Source organism: Atheta coriaria, unplaced genomic scaffold (assembly GCF_025399875.1).
Source record: "Atheta coriaria isolate IRGN ID8LTWV9N9 unplaced genomic scaffold, Caltech_Dcor_3.1 hic_scaffold_8_pilon, whole genome shotgun sequence".
Classification (NCBI taxonomy): Eukaryota; Metazoa; Arthropoda; class Insecta; order Coleoptera; family Staphylinidae; genus Dalotia; species Dalotia coriaria.
The window spans coordinates 3,911,865-3,931,081 of NW_027045450.1; the positions used below are offsets into that span (position 1 = coordinate 3,911,865).

A 19,217-nucleotide genomic window follows, 5' to 3' on the forward strand; every position below is an offset into this window, starting at 1 on the left:
AGGCGCGAATCGATTTAATAACTTGCTTTATCGCTATGTTCTTTTTATCCTGCAACCGCTTAAAATGCAATTGACAAAATAATTAAAATTTTGAAACCTGTAAAATTATTTTATTTTGTCATTATTATTAGGCGCAATCAAAAGATTAAAACAAAGATTGTTTGTAGTGCATATCCGGTGTTTACCATGACATTGTTCATGACGCTGGAAATGGATTAGGTCATTGAGACATCACCAACATGGCGGGTAAGTTGGTGTTTGGTTTAACAAGACGCGTGCGAGTCGCGTGCGTTCTTTAGCGTTATTTAGCCAAAAGCTTGTTGTTATCGGAAGGCGCCGCGTGCGAAAGCTGCGGCACGTGCCGCCGCTCGTTACCGCCTCGCTCAATTGCCATTAAACGCTGCCGCCACCGTGGCGAACATTATGTTGTGCAGCTGTCGTCATAGCTATAAGTAGACATGCGAAAAAGGTAAGCGATTAATTCTGAATGCTGCGCTTCTTTCAATATAATTGGCATGTGGTCGTACGATTTGCGTATGGTGCACATACGCAAATGTATCAACTTATCGTGGAATTACATACTTACATCATATTTTAAGATATGTTACGCTGCACACAACATTTTAATATTCATTTTGCTACGTGAGAGTGATAATCTTATCTTTCATTGATTGTCAATTAATATTAATTTATATTATTACAGATTTGTGGAGAAAGTAGAACTTTCTCCTGAGTTACTCGGAGATTTTAATTACTGATGATTAATATTACAGAAATGATATTTGCGCAAGAAATCATACCAGGAGATCAATCAGATGAGGGCAGAATCATCAAGGATCCATCTAGGGCGGTGTTAATATCATTCAACAGTTGACCAAAGAAATACCTGTGCACGAGAAGATGAAAAAGGACATGGAAAACCACCTGGAATTGACACGCAGATGAAGGTTGGTTATAATCATCGTTATTAAGGTCTTGTTTTATTTTTTTTTTGCTTGTGTGTTTCAGGGGGTCGAACAAGAGGCAATTGAACAACTACAGCGCATCAACCAAATGGTTTTATTCAAGTTACAACAACCGCCATGTTGAATTTTGACATAATACAAATACTTGTTGTAAACAAATTATTAATAATGATGTATATTGATTTGGGAATAAATTATTTATTATTTGGAATCAAAATGATTGTTAAAATCATTCTACAAAGAGCTCCTCTTTTTGTGGAAAACTAATTGTATCTCCTGAACTAATATAGGTACCTTTTCCAAGTTTCTCGGCGCTATACTATAGTCTAAGGGGTCCTTTTTCTGATACAATTCATTTCAATCCCGTAGCCCTTATGGAAGTGCCCTAAAATGCTTTTTAAAAGTTAACAGTTTTATAAAAATTTGAAAACAAGGTGTGGAAAACACCCTGTATCTCCTAAACCTATACACTTTCTGCAAGTTTCTCGGCGCCATATCATAGTCCAAGAGACTCTTTTTGCGATGCATTTTATTCCAACGTCCTAAACCCTTTGAAAGTGCCCTAAAATGCTTCATAAAAATTGACAATATTATAAAAATTTAAAAACATGGTGTGGAAAACACCCTGTATCTCCTAAACAAATATACTTTTTCTGAGTTTCTTAGCGCCATGTTATAGTTCAAAAGACCCTTTCTACGATGCATTTTATTTCAACTTCCTAAACCCTTTGCAAGAGCCTTAAAATGCCCTTTAAACCTTGACAATTTTATAAAAATTTAAAAACATGACGTGGAAAACACCCTATATCTCCTGAACTAATTGGTTTTCTCAAAGTTTCTCACCGTCATATTACAGTTCGAGAGTTCCTCTACAAGATGCGTATCCTTTCAAACCTCTAACCCTTTCGGAAGTGCCCTAAAATTCGATTTAAAAATAGTCATTTGTGTCCATTAAATTATTTTTTTGGGTCAAAAAACTGTGTTAAAATCGTATTTAAATTTATTTTCGGTCGAATAACAAGGTCGAAATTAATTTTAAAAAATTCTTTTGGTCGAACAACAGGGTCGAAATTATTTTTTAAAATAATTTTTGGTCGAACAACAGGGTCGAACTTTTTTTAACAAAATTATTACCGGTCGAACAACAGGGTCGGACTTTTTTCTTAAAATTTTTCAGGTCGAAACTGTCGAAGTGCCCCTCCACCAAAAAAAATTAAATGAGTAAATGATAATTATCTCAAGAACTAAGAGGGCTAGAAGAAAATAAACTTCAGATTCTTGATCCTTGAAAAATTCTCAACAAGATGGCATCTTTATTGAAAAACGACCAAAATGGCACAAAAAATTTTTAAAGAAAAGATTTTGTCATAAAAAAGGTAAAAGATTTCTCTTTTTTATGCTCGAAATCAAAAGTTGGAATTTTTAAATTCTGTTTTCGGATACCAATTGATAATTTAATTTTGCATCGATTATTTTACTAACTTTTTTTGTTATTATGAACCGTTTAGGGCCTAATTGCAAATTTCAATGAAAACTCAATTCGACATAAAAAAGAGAAATCTTTTGCCTTTTTTATGACGAAATCTTTTTTCATCAAATGCAGCTTCTGTAATAATTGGAATTTTTAAATTCTGTTTTCGAATTCTGAATGTAGATTAAATTCTGAATCGGAAATCAGTAAAACAATTAACGATTAAGGCCCTATTGGCATGTAAAATCATATTTTTGTATTAAAATTGCAAATAGGGCCTAAACGGTCAATGTTATATTCTGTTTTCGGATTCTGCAAGCTAATTTAATTCTATATCAACTATTTAAGTAATTATTTGCCTAGCATTATCCCTATATTCCCTATTAATCATAATAACTCATGGAAATCCAACAAAAATCTGGCGGGAATTATCTATGTCCACTTTCTGCGTTCCTAATATCACGAACTGATGAGCAGCTCAATTTTCGTATTTCCTCGACAAAATTTTGTTGAAAATCCGATGAAATTCATACACAAAATCTTTTGAATATTAGGATCGCAGAATGTGCGAGTAGGCTGCTGAATTAATGATTAAACTTATTGTAACACCCAGTGGCGGTATAATTTATTTATTCATAAACAGATGGCGGTGGTGTCAATATTTAAATAAATTATAGTAAATATTAAATTAAAAATTGATTTTAAAGTGTTTCACGATTGCAGGAAGGCACAGTTATAAGCCATGCTACGGCAGTTGCCTAAAAATACCCAATTAACAATTATATATAACGAATAAGTCCACTATTAATTTAAAATCAATTTTCGGTTTAATATTGCATCAAAATTTATTTAAATATTACCACCGCTGCCATCTGTTTATGAGTAAATAAATTACTCCGCCACTGGGTGTTACAATAAGTTTCATCATTAATTCAGCAGCCTACTGCACTTTCTGCGATCCTAATATTCAAAAGATTTTATGTATGAATTTCATCGGATTTCTCCACAAAATTTTGTCGAGGAAATACGAAAATTGAGCTGCTCATCAGTTCGTGATATTAGGAACGCAGAAAGTGCAGTAGGCAATTCCCGCCAGATTTTTGTTGATTTCCATGAGTTATTATGATTAATAGGAATATAGGGATAATGTTAGGCAAATAAAATTAACTTAAATAGTTGATATAAAATTAAATTAGCTTGCAGAATCTGAAAACAGAATATAACATTGACCGTTTAGGCCCTATTTGCAATTTTAATACAAAAAATTGGATTTTAGATGCCAATAGGGCCTTAATCGTTATTTGTGTTACTGATTTCCGATTCAGAATTCGAAAACATAATTTAAAAATTCCAATTATTACAGAAGCTGCATTTGGTGAAATAAGATTTCGTCATAAAAAAGGCAAAAGATGTCTCGTTTTTATGTCGAATGGATACACGATATGTACCCTTTCGAAAGTGCCCTAAACTGTGATTTAAAAATTTGTGTCCATTACATTATTTTTTTGGTCAAAAATTATTGGTCGAACAACAGGGTCAAACTTTTTTTAAGAAAATTATTATCTGTCGAACAACAGGGTCGGACTTTTTTCTTAAAATTTTTCAGGTCGAAACTGTCAAGTGTCCCTCCACCAAGAAAAAATTTAAATGAGTTAATGCTAATTATCTCGAGAACTAAAAGGGCTAGAAGAAAATAAACTTCATATTCTTGATCCTTGAAGAAGTCTTTACAAGATGGCATCCTTATTGAAAAACGATCAAAATGGCACAAAAAATTTTTACAGAAAAGATTTTGTTATAAAAAAGGCAAAAGATTTCTCTTTTTTATGTCGAATGCAGTTTTCATTAAAATTTGCAAATAGGGCCTAAATGGTAAATGTTAGCAAAAAAAGTTACTTAAATAATTGATGTAGAATTAAATTATCTATCAGAATCTGAAAACAAAATAAAAATAATCCAAGTTTTAATTTCTCCCTTTTTCTCACACACACACGCTCACACTCAGCTTATGTGAACGAAGAAGTGCATGTGTGTGTGTGCGCGTACAAATTCGGGTCGAAAACCAATGGTAAAATCGGTTTGTGTTATTCGGATCCCAGAAAGTTGAGGAGGCTGAAAATTTTTGCGGGCAATTCGACGATTTGTGAATTGCACTTTCTCTCTCCTTTCTCCCTCTCTGCATGGGCGTGAATTTTACGTTCAATGTCGTATCAGAAACAAAGTGGATCGGAAAACAAAAAAGGCATTTTTTAAGGTTTCCCGAGGAGTAATCGCACAAATTTTATATGAAAATTATACAGAATTTAAATATCTTTAATTTCGTGTAAAAATAGTTGTCCTAAGACATCGCATTCGCACGCAAACCACCAAAAACTACAAAAATTAGCCAGCCGAGGAACACAAAAAGGGCAATTTTATAGGTTTTCCGTGGGTTAATCCAACATATTATATATGAATATTATGCAGAATTTGAATATCTTTCATTTGGTGTAAAAATAGTTGTCCTACGACATCGCATTCGTCCGCAAATCACCAAAAACTACAAAAATTAGCCAACCGAGGAACACAAAAAGGGCAATTTTATAGGTTTTTCCTTGGTTAATCCAACATATTATATATGAATATTATGCAGAATTTAAATATCTTTAATTTGGTGTAAAAATAGTTGTCCTACGACATCGCATTCGCTCGCAAACCACCAAAAACTACAAAAATAAGTTAACCAAAGAACACAAAAAGGGCAGTTTTATAGGTTTTCCGTGGGTTAATCTAACATATTATATATGAATATTATGCAGAATTTAAATATCTTTAATTTGGTCTACGCTACTGACCTTTAGACAACGGCCCTAGCATGGTTTATATCCATGCATTCCTGCGACAACAAAAGGAGTGGCTAATGCTTGGATAGAAGACCGTATGGACCTCCCCCCTGCATTAGTGGGTTTAAGTTCTGTTTCAGCGTTAGTTACTCAAGCTACCAGTGCCATCTCGCCTACTGCACTTTCTGTGATCCTAATATTCAAAAGATTTTGTGTATAAGTTTCATCGGATTTTCAACAAAATTTTGTCGAGGAAATACGAAAATTGAGCTGCTCATCAGTTCGTGATATTAGGAACGCAGAAAGTGGACATAGACAATTCCCGCCAGATTTTTGTTGGATTTCCATGAGTTTGTTATGATTAATAGGGCTTCTATGGATAATTTAGGCAAGTAATTACTTAAATAGTCGATATTAGAATTAAATTAGCTTGCAGAATCCAAAACAGAATATAACATTGACCGTTTAGGTCCTATTTGTAATTTTAATTCAAAAATCGGATTTTATATGCTAATAGGGCCTTAATCTATAATTATGTAACTGATTTCTAATTCAGAATTTAATCTAAATTCAGAATTCGAACACAGAATTTAAAAATTCCAATTATTACAGAAGCTGCATTAGATGAAAAATGATTTCGTCATAAAAAAGGCAAAATATTTCTCTTTTTTTATGTCGGATGGAGTTTTCATTGAAATTTGTAAATAGGCCCTAAACGGTTAATAATAACAAAAGAAGTTACTAAAATAATCGATGCAGAATTAAATTGTCTATCAGGATCCGAAAACAGAATTCAAAAATTCCAACTTGTAATTTCGAGCATAAAAAAGAGAAATATTTTGCCATTTTTTAATAAAATCTTTTCTTTCATTTTTTATACCAATTTGGTCGTTTTACAAAAACATACCATCTTGTTGAGAACTCTTCAAGGATCAAGAATATGAAGTTTATTTTCTTCTAGCCCTTTTAGTTTTCGAGATAATTATTATTAATCATTTAAATTTTTTCTTGGTGGAGGGCCACTTCGATAGTTTCAAACAGAAATTTTTTAAGAAAAAGTCCGACTCTGTTATTCGACAGATAATAATTTTGTTAAAAAAGTTTGACCCTGTTGTTCGACAAGTAGGTAATAATTTCGTTAAAAAAGTAAGGCCCTGTCTTTCAGCAGAAAATATTTTTATTGAACATGTTGAACGAAAGAGATATTCGCAATTGAAATAAATCGTCAAAAATTGAAAAATTGCAATTTTGAGCCCTTTCAGTCGCGGTTTTAGACCTTTTAAATTAAATAATTTTAATTTTTAATAGGGTACTATCAGACAACGGCCGTAACATGGCTCATTACCATGAATTCCTGCGATTGATTAATTCCAGCAGCGTCAGGTGTGGGTAGTGGCTTAGCCTTGAGCCTTCTAACGTTGAGACAGAACTTAAACCAACTAATGCAGGAAGGAGGAGTCCGTGCGGCCACCAATCCAAGTATGTATTACTACCTGCGCCCGATGAATATCTCAAAATTAATTTAAAAAGGTACTACCAGTGTCATCTGTTTATGAATAAATAAATTACGCCGCTATTGGAGATTACTGGAAATTCAGCCTACTGCACTTTCTGCGATCCTAATATTCAAAAGATTTTGTGTACAAGTTTCATCGGATTTCTCAACAAAATTTTGTCGAGGAAATACGAAAATTGAGCTGCTCATCAGTTCGTAATATTAGGAACGCAGAAAGTGCAGTAGGCAATTCCCGCCAGATTTTTGTTGGATTTCCATGAGTTATTATGATTAATAGTGAATATAGGGATAATGTTTGACAAATAATTAACTTAAATAGTTGATATAAAATTAAATTAGCTTGCAGAATCCGAAAACAGAATATAACATTGACCGTTTAGGCCCTATTCGCAATTTTAATACAAAAATTTGATTTTACAAGCCAATAGGGCCTTAATCTTTAATTGTGTTACTGATTTCCGATTCAGAATTTAATTAATCTACATTCTGAGTACGCAGAAAGTGGGCATATACTATAAAGTTCCCACCAGATCGTAATATCGTTTCGGGGCGGAATCCAACCAAATCATTGCATCGGTCGATTAGGATTGTAATAAGGTATTTATAAATAATGTAATAAACGAGAATGTAATTTTTTAAAAATTTATTTTAGAATAGTAGGAAGTTATCAAACAAAACATACATAATAACAACATTTACATATCAGTTCATTGCTCCTAATAAATAAAATGTTGTATAAATATAGTATTCCATTGCATATTGACAAAAATTACAAATGATGAATCAAATCAACGCCCTAACAATTCACCTAATTAAATTTTTGTGATATATGCGCATATTTATTAGCATTTTGGCAGCGAAGTGAAATGAAAAATAAAATAATAATTGCGCTTGGATCCCAATGGAAATGTTTCCATCTGTGCGTAGCAGCGCATCGGCGTAATATTCTGCGGGCGATTGTAGTTACTAGATATTGGACGAACCGGCGCCGCTCGATGCAGGAGCGCCCACCAGCAATAAAATTACATTACACAATGCGGACCGGTGGTTTTTTCAATTATAAACTCTATTTGGCTTAGCACAGATTGTTGTGTAATCAGTTTAGCTCGTTACGAGCCGCGGGCACTCGACGGTGAACTGCGGGCGGGGAAACAATCTAACTAAAGCAAACCTAAACCTTAACTGGAGTAGAATGATTGCATTTCGCAATCCTCGACGCCGCGTTCTGCCTAATGCCTAATACGTAGCGAAATACCAGTCAACGCAGATATAACTCCGTCAAGCATAAGCATAATAATATTGTTGCCGAAATAGTCAACAACCCAATAAACAACCGATAGACCTCGACGTCGACGTCGGTTGGCTCGTTCTTGGCCTGGAATTTGAGATCTCAATGAACCAAGAACAGTCTATTAAAGTACCCGCTTGTGGAAACTGCTTGTCTACACGCTGAAGCGAGATGGAACTTGGGGAAGCAGGGAAGGAAGGACTAAGCGCCGAAGCGGATTGAATATTGCAACCGTGTCTTTCGTTCGCTTCCAATTCGTATCCGATGCTGTGCTGGCAGCGCAAGATTGTCGGACTCGCTGATATTATTCATTTGCAATTTGCGGTCGGGACGTCGGGATGTCGAAGCTGCAGCGGTTGACATATTTTGATTGCGGCGAAGTGAGGAAACAAACGACATTAAGCACGGTGTAATGATTGTGTAGTAGATTTGCTGGCGGAGACGGGAATAACTTGCATTTCTCATCAAAAGTTGAATCAAGACTTAATTTGCATATAAAATGTCACCAACAAAACTGATTTAATCTTAACCTATGCCAATACTTATTATAAACACAATGTTTTAATTTTTTTTTCCAAAAATTGTTTTTGACGAATTTTAAAGCTGAATAAATGCTAAGTGGAAGTTGCAAAGCGTATTGTCTATTAGTCAGTAGAGAACATATTATTAAGTGCGATTAGTTTGTAATTCACGTGTGGTGGTTTAATAAAAGGGAGAAAGTTACGCAGTGCCCCTCCGGTAATTCCCCTTACACCCTCACACTCCACCATTCCACAGCCTTCGCAATTCGTTCATCTGTCGACAGTTGATCAGTCTGTCGCGCTTGTAATTGAGGATTCAATTTGTTAGCGAGTAGGTAACTGTACAATGATACAAAGACGCTTAGTTAATCTCCTCAAACACACTCTTCGACCCTCCGAGCATATACTAAACTCACCCACTAGTATTACACATTCAAGTGTGCGTGCACAAGGCAATGTTTTGACTTGCTATCTTCGGCATGTACGCGTTGCGTTATTGTGTGCGGATTGAACAGGCACATCAGCGTGATTACATTGAGATGAATGAGGTGAGTCATTATAACGCAATGGTTAATCTTGCCGGTGCTGCGAGTGGCCGAATGAATAATTTCACGCACATCAAAATAAATACCCAAATGTAAAATTATGCGCGCCGCGCTAAGTAAATATTAATGGCCGGCGCGAACGCGATGCAGGCGGGAGATGAAAGCTTTGTGATTTAAATAAAACTTTTACGCTTTTTAATGAGCTGCCGACGAAGCGTGCATCGGCAGCACTGCTTCAATTTGCGAGGACGATTCGTTTGGAGCTGGTTCTATTCAGACATTTTTATGAATGCGTCCTTTCTGCTAAGATTACATTCTTTATATTAAATACCTAGGCATCGATGTATAAAAAACCGCATTACCGCAGCACGAACGAAAAGAAATGAGCAAATAAGTGAGGGAATACAAAAAAATCGAATTGGAAATATGCCAAAAGAAGTTTAACGTGAATCAAGCACGGAACCCTCGTGATTCACTGAGGAATCATTTTTCAAAATATATATTCGATGCTATAATTTATGCATTTTGATATCGCCCTGTATAGATAAATACCAACATAATAAGCGGAAAAATCACGATAAATACTTACAGACCGAACAATATATCATTAAATATCTTGACGGAATAAATACAAAAGTACTGCATTAATTTAATAAAAAATATTAAATACTTTCAGTAAATGGTGCAAAGTTATAACAATGGTATTATTATCGTAATGAATTCTAAACCGATCCTTAATTTATTTAATTTTTTAAACTGAATCAAATTCAAATAAAAAGTAATAATATAGGTACTACATTTGTTTATTATTTAATGCTAAAACTGTAATAATTAGTGGTGCCAATTTAATTTTGTGGTAATTCCGACTGCTGTTTTGTGCGTACACAAACAAGTTAAGAACAATTAATGGAAACCAGCGACATTATTTTCGCGCGTACCACATAAAAGTTGCTTTAAATTGAATTTGCCAGAGTTGTTTCGCGTGACCTTAAATCAAATCAGTGAGGGAATTCGCGTCGCCGATCCCCAACTCCCAGGAGCATGCAGAACGACGGCAGCTGGATCGAATTTTAATTAACAAACTCGACAAGCAATTAGTTGAGCAGTGCCGTGATAGACATTTACATCTAACAAATGTCACACGGCGCGATATAATTAATCAAATGCAGCCAATGTAACATTTACAATTTGGAATATATATTCTTTGTTTAAATTAATTTAAATTAAAAGATTCAAAATAGTAATTCCATAGTATTTTCAAATTAATAAATTAATAAAATAAATTTAATGTAGGCAAAATGTAGGCAATCTGTATTTACTACTCGTAGTACATAAAATAAAAGACCGACAGGTTATGTATAACGGAAAACCTTGATTTAGCAATGAATAAAAACCAATTGAAAATGTGTTTTAAATTTAGCAAATTGCTAAATTCTTTCCTTAAGCAACATGTCACTATTCAAAGTTGTCAATAATGGTTAAAAATCGTTTTTAGCGGGTTATGTACAACAAGTACATAAAAGTTTATACATAGCGAATTAGTGGAATATACGTATGCAACCCACAATACACTTCAAGTCAGTTCTAAGCGGTAAAAATAAACAATACGAAAGCTTAACCTTACAAGCAATCATCACATTGAAGTCAAGTTTTAAAACTGTACAATGATCCATGGTTTTATTTCATAAACTTAGTCGGATATCATTCCACATACAACGATTTTTTGCCAAGGATTCCAAACCGAAAATGAAATACCTCTGTGTGGCAGAAAAGAATGATGCTGCTAAGAACATTGCTTCAATTTTATCTCATGGAAACTCAAATAGGGTATTATCTAAATATTTATTCAATGTTAGCTCATAGCAACTCATTGTATATTTTTAGAGAAATGGTTTATCAACATACAACAAGATATACACATTTTCATGTCAAATTAATGGAGTTGAATCTGATTGTGTGATGACTTCTGTATCTGGCCATCTTCTGACCTATGCATTCAGTGGAATACACAAAGCTTGGCAAGCTTGTGATCCAATCACTTTATTTGATGCTGAAGTTAAAAAGATATGTCCTGAAGATTATCAGAAGATAAAGGTTTTTCTGTATTTAAATATAAGTATGTGTTTCTAATTGCAATAAATGCTTACAGAAAACTATTCAGAAAGAATTGCGTTATTGTGGAGCACTAATAGTATGGACTGATTGTGATAGAGAAGGAGAGAATATTGGATATGAAATAATACAAGTTTGTCAAGAAATTAAGCCCAATATCGAAGTTTTTCGCGCCAAGTTTTCGGAAATTACTGCAAGGTCTATTACAAGGGCTATCAATAATCTAGAGAGACCCAATAAGAATATAAGTGATGCTGTTGATGTTAGAAGTGAATTAGATCTAAGAACTGGTATTAAAATTATTTAAATATAACATTTCAGAAAATATTGTTTTATTGTTTCTTTTAGGCGCCGCATTTACTAGATTACAAACGTTGCGACTTCAGAAAGTTTTTCCTGATGTATTGGAACAGAAATTAATCAGTTATGGTTCCTGCCAGTTTCCTACATTAGGATTTGTAGTTGAGAGATTCAAAGCCATTGAAAATTTCATAGCTGAGCAGTTTTGGCAAATTCATTGTAAGTATACTTATATTAAACATTTTCATACAATAAATATTGATTAACATATGATTAGTGTCTCATACAATAAAAAAGTTAACAACTGACTTCACCTGGAAACGCAATCGACTCTTTGAGAAATCAGCGGTGCTGGCGCTTCTCGATATCTGTCTGCAAGCGAATTCCGTACGCATTGAAAGCGTAGATAGTAAGCCGAAGAGTAAATGGCGTCCATTGCCTTTGGACACGATTGAAATGGAGAAGATTATATCGCGTAAGATGCGTCTCAGCGCCAAAGAGACCATGAAGATTGCCGAAAAGCTTTACACTTCTGGTTATATTAGTTACCCCAGGACAGAAACTAATATTTTTCCCAAGGAGATAAACTTGCAGAATATTGTTCAACAACAAATTGACGATCCAGATTGGGGTGGTTTTGCAAATCGCATCATGAACGAAGGAGGGCCAACACCGCGCCAAGGCAAAAAGAGTGATCAAGCTCATCCTCCCATCCACCCAACCAAATATACGAAAAATTTGACCGGAAACGAGAAGCGAGTGTATGAGTACATTGTAAGGCATTTTCTGGCGTGTGTGCACAAAGATGCTAAAGGGCACGAGACGATTGTTCAGGCAGATTGCGGTGGTGAGAAGTTTACTGCAAAAGGATTGGTTATCTTAGAACGGAATTACCTTGATGTTTATATTTATGAAAACTGGAACGGGAAGGAGATTCATGAATATCAGATTGGAGATACTTTTGTGCCAACTCGTCTTGAATTGGTAAGTCTTACAAATAAGAACAAATTAAAAGTTTTTAATTCAAATTATTGATTTCAGGGTGAAGGTGTAACTAGTCCACCAAAACTTTTAACTGAAGCCGACCTCATTGCCTTGATGGAGAAACATGGGATTGGTACAGATGCAACTCATGCTGAACATATTGAAACAATCAAAAGTCGTGATTACGTTTCTCTACATCAAAACATTTACTTTGTGCCAGCTGCACTCGGAATGGGACTTGTGGAAGGGTATGTACAACTAATAAAGTATATAACAGTTGATCATAAGAATTTTTAATTTGTTAGATATAATAATATGGAGTTAGAAATATCATTGGCGAAGCCAAATTTGCGCTCAGATTTCGAAAACGACTTAAAACTTATTTGTGATGGTCAAAAACGCGCCCAGGATGTTTTGCAGGATCAAATAGCTAAATACAAAGAAGTGTATCGCATTGTTTCCCAAAAAATGACAACCATTGATAGTACTCTACAACAAAGATTAAACCGTGTACCGCGTCCGTATAATGAAGCACAGATTATGATGGGTTCATCGGATAAATGGGCACTGAAATGTCCTAAATGTGGAGGAAACATGTTCTTGCGTCAGAGATCCAACGGGTCGGGATGGTTTTTATCCTGTGCAAATTACCCACCGTGCAGGAATGCGATTTGGTTCACAGGTGTTAACTCTGCGCAAATCATGGATGAAACCTGTCCAACTGTAAGCATTTCGCTCATTTAAATCAATTTGCATTAGTAATTATTGTTTGTTTTTATAGTGTGGACCGGACGTAAGAAAAATCAAATTTACTTTCCGACAAAATCCGTTTCTTGGAGAGCCAAATCCTAATGTGTTATGTATTGGCGGATGTGACATCGCTGTTTTATCCGCCTTAGACATTCAGTTGTCTTCTGTGAAGAAAGGTACATAAACATTTAAATAATTTGGGTTTAGTTGTTAAAACAAATTGATGTTTTAGTAAACACACCAGGTTTACCCGTTCAGGAAGCGCCTCCACCACCACCACTACAAAACAGAACTAACAATTACAACAATCAGAATGGGCCTACAAAGAAAACAAGCCAGACCAAATCAACAACGACACAAGTCCCTCCTAATCAATCTACAATCACGTCATGGATGGGTGGCGGAAATACAAATAATACAACAAATGTCCAAAATATTCCAAACAATCGTCCCAATTCTCTAGGATCTTCCGGGAACACTTCAGTATCTACTGATAATGGTCGCACACCTGATACACAGATATGTAATTGTAACCGGGAAGCTGTGGTCCTAACATGCCGAAACGGAGCGAATGCAGGTCGTCAGTTTTATAAATGTCCGTTGAATAATCAAACTGGAACAGGAGGGTGTAAATACTTCGCTTGGAAGGACGAAGATCAGACACCTAACACAAGTAACGCAGGATCTTATCAACCGCCCGCCAATGGCAATAATAATGGAGATGATTCTGACGACGCCGGACAACCTGCACAATGCCAATGTGGTATGCCTGCTGCGATGCGTACTGTCTCCAAAGACGGCGCAAACAAAGGTCGGCAATTTTATTCCTGTCCAAAACCAATGGGGCAGGGGTGCAAATTTTTTGAATGGGCAGATGAAGTAAGTACCCTCAAATCTAACACATGCAATATTTTCATATCTATAATCTTAATAGGACAATAACGGAACATCAAAGCGAAGGATTCCACTAAAAAGACGGAATGCACCTGTAGACAAAAAAAAACAAGCTAAATTGTCTAAAAGGAAATGTAGCATTTGTCACCAAACAGGTATGTCACATCTATTGTATATTACAACATATACTTATACATTTATTTGAAATTTTAGGTCACGTCAGACCAAAATGTCCATTAAAAGGTCAAAAATGAATAAGAATGTAGTGTATAGTGTTACAGGGATGTAAATATATTTATTTTTACATGACTCGAATTATTTACCAAAGGTTATGACCGAAAAGTTGATTTAATCAATGATTTAGAACTATGTTTATAATGATACTTACCACCTATTATAGTAATTATAATTCTGATTTGGATTCGCATCCATATTATTACCGCCGCTATTATTCGGGTAGAAGCGTTGTTGCATGCCTTGGAAATTATGAGGGATGGTACCCATGGGTTGTTGCATGTGTGGTCGCGCATTCAATCCAGGCCCGTTTGGTTGAAACTGCCGATATGGCTGTTGTTGTCGCGGTTGAAAACCCTTATTACTATTAATGTTATAACTATTAGACTGTTGCTGCTGTGGCGGATGCAATTGTAAGGTTGGTGGCACAGATTGTTGGGGAACAGTATTAATCACTGGTTTACCAGCCACCGACGTAGTCAGTACATTTGTGTTGGCATTGGACGCAATTGAAACCATAATATTCGCAATTAAATTAGACATATCCGATTGTTGCGTCTCGCTCAAGTTTTTACTAGCTGCTTTAAAGACATCTTCATAGCTATAGTCGTCTTCGTCATCAGAAATACCTACTTTCGTTTCTTTTTTGATATCATTTGTTACAGATTTGTTTGTAGTTATATTTTCTGATAACTTCTTGGAAAACGGACTTATTCTACCTATCTCTTCAGTTTTTGACGATTGTGGTAGAGTTACATCCATATTGACAAATTTACGTAGTGTTTCCACTCGTGCGGGTTCTTTCGCTTCCAATTTCTTAAGATATGAGATCAACCCTTGCTGTTCTTCAGCTGATAGGTCCTTAAAACTTTGAAGGAGTGTCTGCAGCTCTAGATCAGAGAGACCATCCATAGCGTCCTTTTGAATACTGCTTAGATCCTTTTCAGGTTCAATTTCTGTAACCTTCGTGTGTTTCTCAAGCTCAATTGTTTGTTTTGAGTGTTCGGGTTTGGCCTGAGATTTGTTCTGTTTAAGCATTTCTAGGAAGGAGGCTGTGGTCATTGGTTTGTCTGATTCTTTAGACGCCTCCGCCATTTGTACAACAGTATTAATAAGTTGTTCTAATTCAGCTTGGGTGACGTCCGTTTTACCTTGCAACACCAACGCATTTGCGATTTGTTTCGCTATCGCCACCTTATCGATGTTTATGATGGAAGCTTTCTTTGCTTCTTTTTCAGTTTTTCGTTTATTTGCCAAATGTAATAAACCTGCAATTTTTGTGATGCTGGTCTTAACAGCTTTTTCCTGCGAAGGGTAATCAGCGACTAACCCAGCATGCAACAATCCCTTCAATTTCTCCTTGATAGTTTCAAACATCACGCAGTTTGTTTCGTCGTCTAACAGTTGCTCACTGCTATTCGGAGTTTTCTTCTCCATGGAAAGTGCCTTGGCTAACAAATCAACCACCTTCGGTCCCAATGATCCAAGTTTATCTTCTAACGCAGTCAACAGACGCAAGACGGCAACAATATTGACATCTACTCCTAGATCTTCAACAGCAGTGATCTGTTCATCCAAAATCTCTTGCTTCTTCAGTGCGGACTCTCGTACCATAATTACGTCCTTCCCAGAAGGCGCAAACGGGATGTTAGCCTGTTGATGATTTTTGTAGGATACCGCCCGATCCCATTCGACGGAACGACGTCCACCCTAACAAACAAAATAAATTAATTTGTATACAAAAATATTATTTGCATTGTTTACATACCGTTGTTTTGCTGCTATCGGCTTCTCGTCGTATTTGTGGCGACTTACTCTTTGATCGTGTCGTTCGCCTATACCTCCGGCTTTTACTCCTGCTCCGACTGCGACTCTTTGTTCGACGCCTTCCATAGTTCCTTCGCCGATAGGGAGACAACGATCTTGAGCGTGATTTGGATCGTGAACGAGTTTTCGTCGTTCGGCGAAGCGGAGCTGGCCTGCGCCGATAATCTTTCCTTGGCGAGTTATTCGAATCGCTCTCCCATGGACTATGTGAATCTTCACGTGATTTCACCTTGTCATCTCGCAAATCGTCAATTACAATTACCTCGTGATCTTGATCTGGTTGTGCAGCAACCGGCTGACATCCAAATTTCGGATCACGTCGACGCATCGCTGAGGAACTTGTCGATGCCGAGTTGATTTTGAAACTGATCGGGGTTACTTCAGCCAGACCCAATCTAAACCAATAAACACGATAAAATAAATGCAATTGTTAAATTATTATAATGTACCTTCGCCGCAACGCATCAATGCTTTGTTTCACAGCAGTTTTATGAAACTCTTCCATCCTTTTGTTCCAATAAACAATCCACTCCGGTTTAAAATCGTAGCCTTGTGTATCTCTTCCTTCCATTTGTAACTCTTTATATCGCTTATTCCAGAAGATTTTCCACTCCTCGTTGTATTGCGGATGCTTCTCCGGGTTCATTTGATGTTTGCGAAGTTGTGGCTCCATGTCTTTTTCAATCGCCGCAGCTAAACGACGAAATTCGTCTTTTTTATTATCCCTATCATCCTCTTTGCTTCGCCGGTCTTTTGATGAATTATTTTCGTTCCTACGATAATCCGGACGATTCCACGGTAGCGAATCTTCAGCACGGCGCCTGTATGGCGATCTGGAGCGCGAGCGTGTTCTAGTGCGACGTCGACGATTATAAAGCGAAGAAGTGTTTGATTTGACTGGCTTGGAACTGCGATTCCTGTCCCTGTCGTTTACAGAGACTGTGAAATCATCGCTGGATATGGATGAAACACTGCTCAATGATCGACGATTACGTCTGTGTTTCGGTTCGTTATCTCTGGAAGTTGGCCGACTATGCGCAGGTTTCGCATCTTGGTTTAATTCATCTATGAAAGCTACACAATCCTACATTACCCAAATATATATAAATATTAAATTTATTTACCTTTATTTGAATTGTTTATTATTTCATCTCGATTTACGAGATGCTCAAAACTAACGCCATTGCTTTCAGAGAAATGCGGCCCATTGTTAACTTTGTTGTACACTTCCTGCTTATTCCTTTCATATGTATCCATATCAATGGGATGCGGCAACATGCGGCCATATTTAGTTTCAATCGCGTCGGCAATTTTCGTCAAAGCTTCCTGCCAGCATTTCTTGTACTTCTTATGCGAAGAAAACGGCACCAATGCATTATAGGTTTTGGTGTAATGTCTTTGCAAATACTGAAAAGTATGCAATCAAATAAAAGTATATAAAACAATCTTGAGTAAACTTACATATTGCAAGTGATTGTAGCTGACCAAATGTGGAATAATGGTGCGAAAATCACCCTTCTTTCCACAAAGCAGACAAAAGTATGATGGTTCGCGTTCTTGGTCGTAATCTTGCAATTCTAATAAGTACTCCAATCCTATAAGGCTTGTAGTTTTAAAGTTGTCAAGACGCTCCTGCGATAAATTAAAAAATCACATAATTTTAACAATTAAATAAGATAAACAAAAATGTTTTGTACCTGAATTTGTGCAACTTTAGTTATCTCTCCTTCAAAACCAGGAGGCACTGGTTCTCCAGGTGCAACAATCACTTCACCTCGTTGCTCAGTATAGTTCTTCGTTGAATTACCATCATCCCAATCCGCGCTATTTGAATTTGAAGTAGACTTCAACAAATTAGAAGCCGATGTACGTTGATTTCGGGAAGCACTGGCGGCTTCCAACGCTGCCACGTGTCTCTTCCCAGCTTCGTGGTTGAATACCTGCCCCATAACTGGACAGTGGCACACACGACAATACCATACTTCACTGCCATTCTGCCAGGTGAGCTCAAAGATAGCTGATGAACTTCCATCAGGCAAAGTATATCGCAAGGAGAGCAGCCGATCGGTCTCGGAATTCTGCAAATAGACACAAATTACTTACAATGACATTTAAATGTTTTGAAGACCAACACTAAAATAAACTCAGAAAAATGTGTAAAAAAAAACGTAAATGCCAAATTTAAAGTTAAATTTGTTTGTCCACAGCTTAATAGCATACTTACCTGTGCAAGTATCTATTGCTGTTATTTTATTTTACCTTTTTACTAATATATGTAGATGATGCTGGTGAAGTGATGTTATCTTCAGTGCCAGGCGGCGCCAACGATTCCATTATACACTGTGCACTGTACACACTTCACTTAACTTGTCTTTTATTGAATAGTCACTTTGCTTCTGCAAAAATAATAAACATTTATATTTCCATTGCACAGTCAACCCCCAAAAACTCGAATTAGAATTAAAGTACATACTTACTAACTTGTTTACACTTTACTACACAGAACTTACCTTCGGAAGGTGAATGTGAATTAAGAAAAACATATCACAGAACCGCATTGTAATTATATAATGATATAATTACATGAATTATGAGTATATCAGTAAGTACGCACAATTATTGCAGTCAATAATATGCAAGTAGTTTGTATTTGTTAATAAATTGCAGTTGCAGTTCAAAAGTAGATCGATTCTAACCTTACATATATAAATTTAACATAAAATTGTGATAGCGGCACGCCAAAATATTTATCACATATAGTATTTATCTAATAGTTGTAATGGTGTGTATAATTACCTTTCGTATTTATTCCTGTTTCACTATTACAGCGGTTTGGTCATTTTCTTATAAAATCGGTTTGTTTTGGACGCCTAATGTGGATTTTCAATGGCGGATATGTTGATCGTTATTTATCACGGTTATGTACTCTGATGGATGATATTCGCCTGCGGTTTTTTGGTGAGCAACCAAATATACACATTTTTAGCA

At 36.0% G+C, this 19,217-nt stretch overlaps 2 protein-coding genes and 1 long non-coding RNA gene across 6 annotated transcripts; 2 read left to right on the plus strand and 1 right to left on the minus strand.

The window, feature by feature from the left end:
- The first annotated feature begins 783 nt into the window (after positions 1-783).
- LOC135797701 (uncharacterized) lies at positions 784-1,159 on the plus strand. Its single transcript, XR_010549616.1, has 2 exons — positions 784-947; positions 1,009-1,159. It is a non-coding gene; the product is annotated as an uncharacterized lncRNA (long non-coding RNA).
- A 9,376-nt stretch (positions 1,160-10,535) lies between these two features.
- Positions 10,536-14,477, plus strand: Top3alpha (topoisomerase 3-alpha). Its single transcript, XM_065309325.1, has 11 exons — positions 10,536-10,955; positions 11,013-11,222; positions 11,278-11,530; positions 11,589-11,759; positions 11,818-12,524; positions 12,582-12,772; positions 12,830-13,247; positions 13,306-13,450; positions 13,507-14,153; positions 14,209-14,323; positions 14,382-14,477. The coding sequence occupies exons 1-11, from the start codon at positions 10,800-10,802 to the stop codon at positions 14,420-14,422; spliced, it is 3,054 nt and encodes a 1,017-aa protein (XP_065165397.1). The 5' UTR covers positions 10,536-10,799; the 3' UTR covers positions 14,423-14,477.
- LOC135797119 (uncharacterized protein CG7065-like) lies at positions 14,309-19,165 on the minus strand. 4 transcript variants are annotated; one of them, XM_065309323.1, is made up of 8 exons: positions 19,026-19,152; positions 18,489-18,625; positions 17,927-18,307; positions 17,691-17,861; positions 17,354-17,636; positions 16,679-17,294; positions 16,171-16,624; positions 14,309-16,112 (listed from the first exon to the last, which is right to left on the minus strand). In XM_065309323.1, exons 2-8 carry the CDS (start codon positions 18,561-18,563, stop codon positions 14,553-14,555), a joined length of 3,540 nt encoding a protein of 1,179 aa, XP_065165395.1. In that variant the 5' UTR covers positions 18,564-18,625; positions 19,026-19,152; the 3' UTR covers positions 14,309-14,552. The 4 variants fall into 4 exon arrangements, with proteins under 4 accessions (XP_065165395.1, XP_065165393.1, XP_065165396.1 ...); XM_065309321.1 differs by having other exon boundaries at positions 16,679-17,303; XM_065309324.1 differs by lacking the exon at positions 18,489-18,625 and having other exon boundaries at positions 16,679-17,303; positions 19,026-19,165.
- Positions 19,166-19,217: the final 52 nt, after the last annotated feature.

Coding starts and splice junctions, on each gene's coding strand:
- Top3alpha (XM_065309325.1), top strand. CDS start 10,800: ATGGTTTTATTTCATAAACTTAGTCGGATATCATTCCACATACAACGA. Junction 12,773..12,829: donor GGAATGGGACTTGTGGAAGG/GTATGTACAACT, acceptor TTAATTTGTTAG/ATATAATAATATGGAGTTAG. Junction 14,324..14,381: donor TAGCATTTGTCACCAAACAG/GTATGTCACATC, acceptor TTGAAATTTTAG/GTCACGTCAGACCAAAATGT.
- LOC135797119 (XM_065309321.1), bottom strand. CDS start 18,563: ATGGAATCGTTGGCGCCGCCTGGCACTGAAGATAACATCACTTCACCA. Junction 17,304..17,353: donor AATAAACAATTCAAATAAAG/GTAAATAAATTT, acceptor AGGATTGTGTAG/CTTTCATAGATGAATTAAAC. Junction 16,113..16,170: donor CCGATAGCAGCAAAACAACG/GTATGTAAACAA, acceptor TTTGTTTGTTAG/GGTGGACGTCGTTCCGTCGA.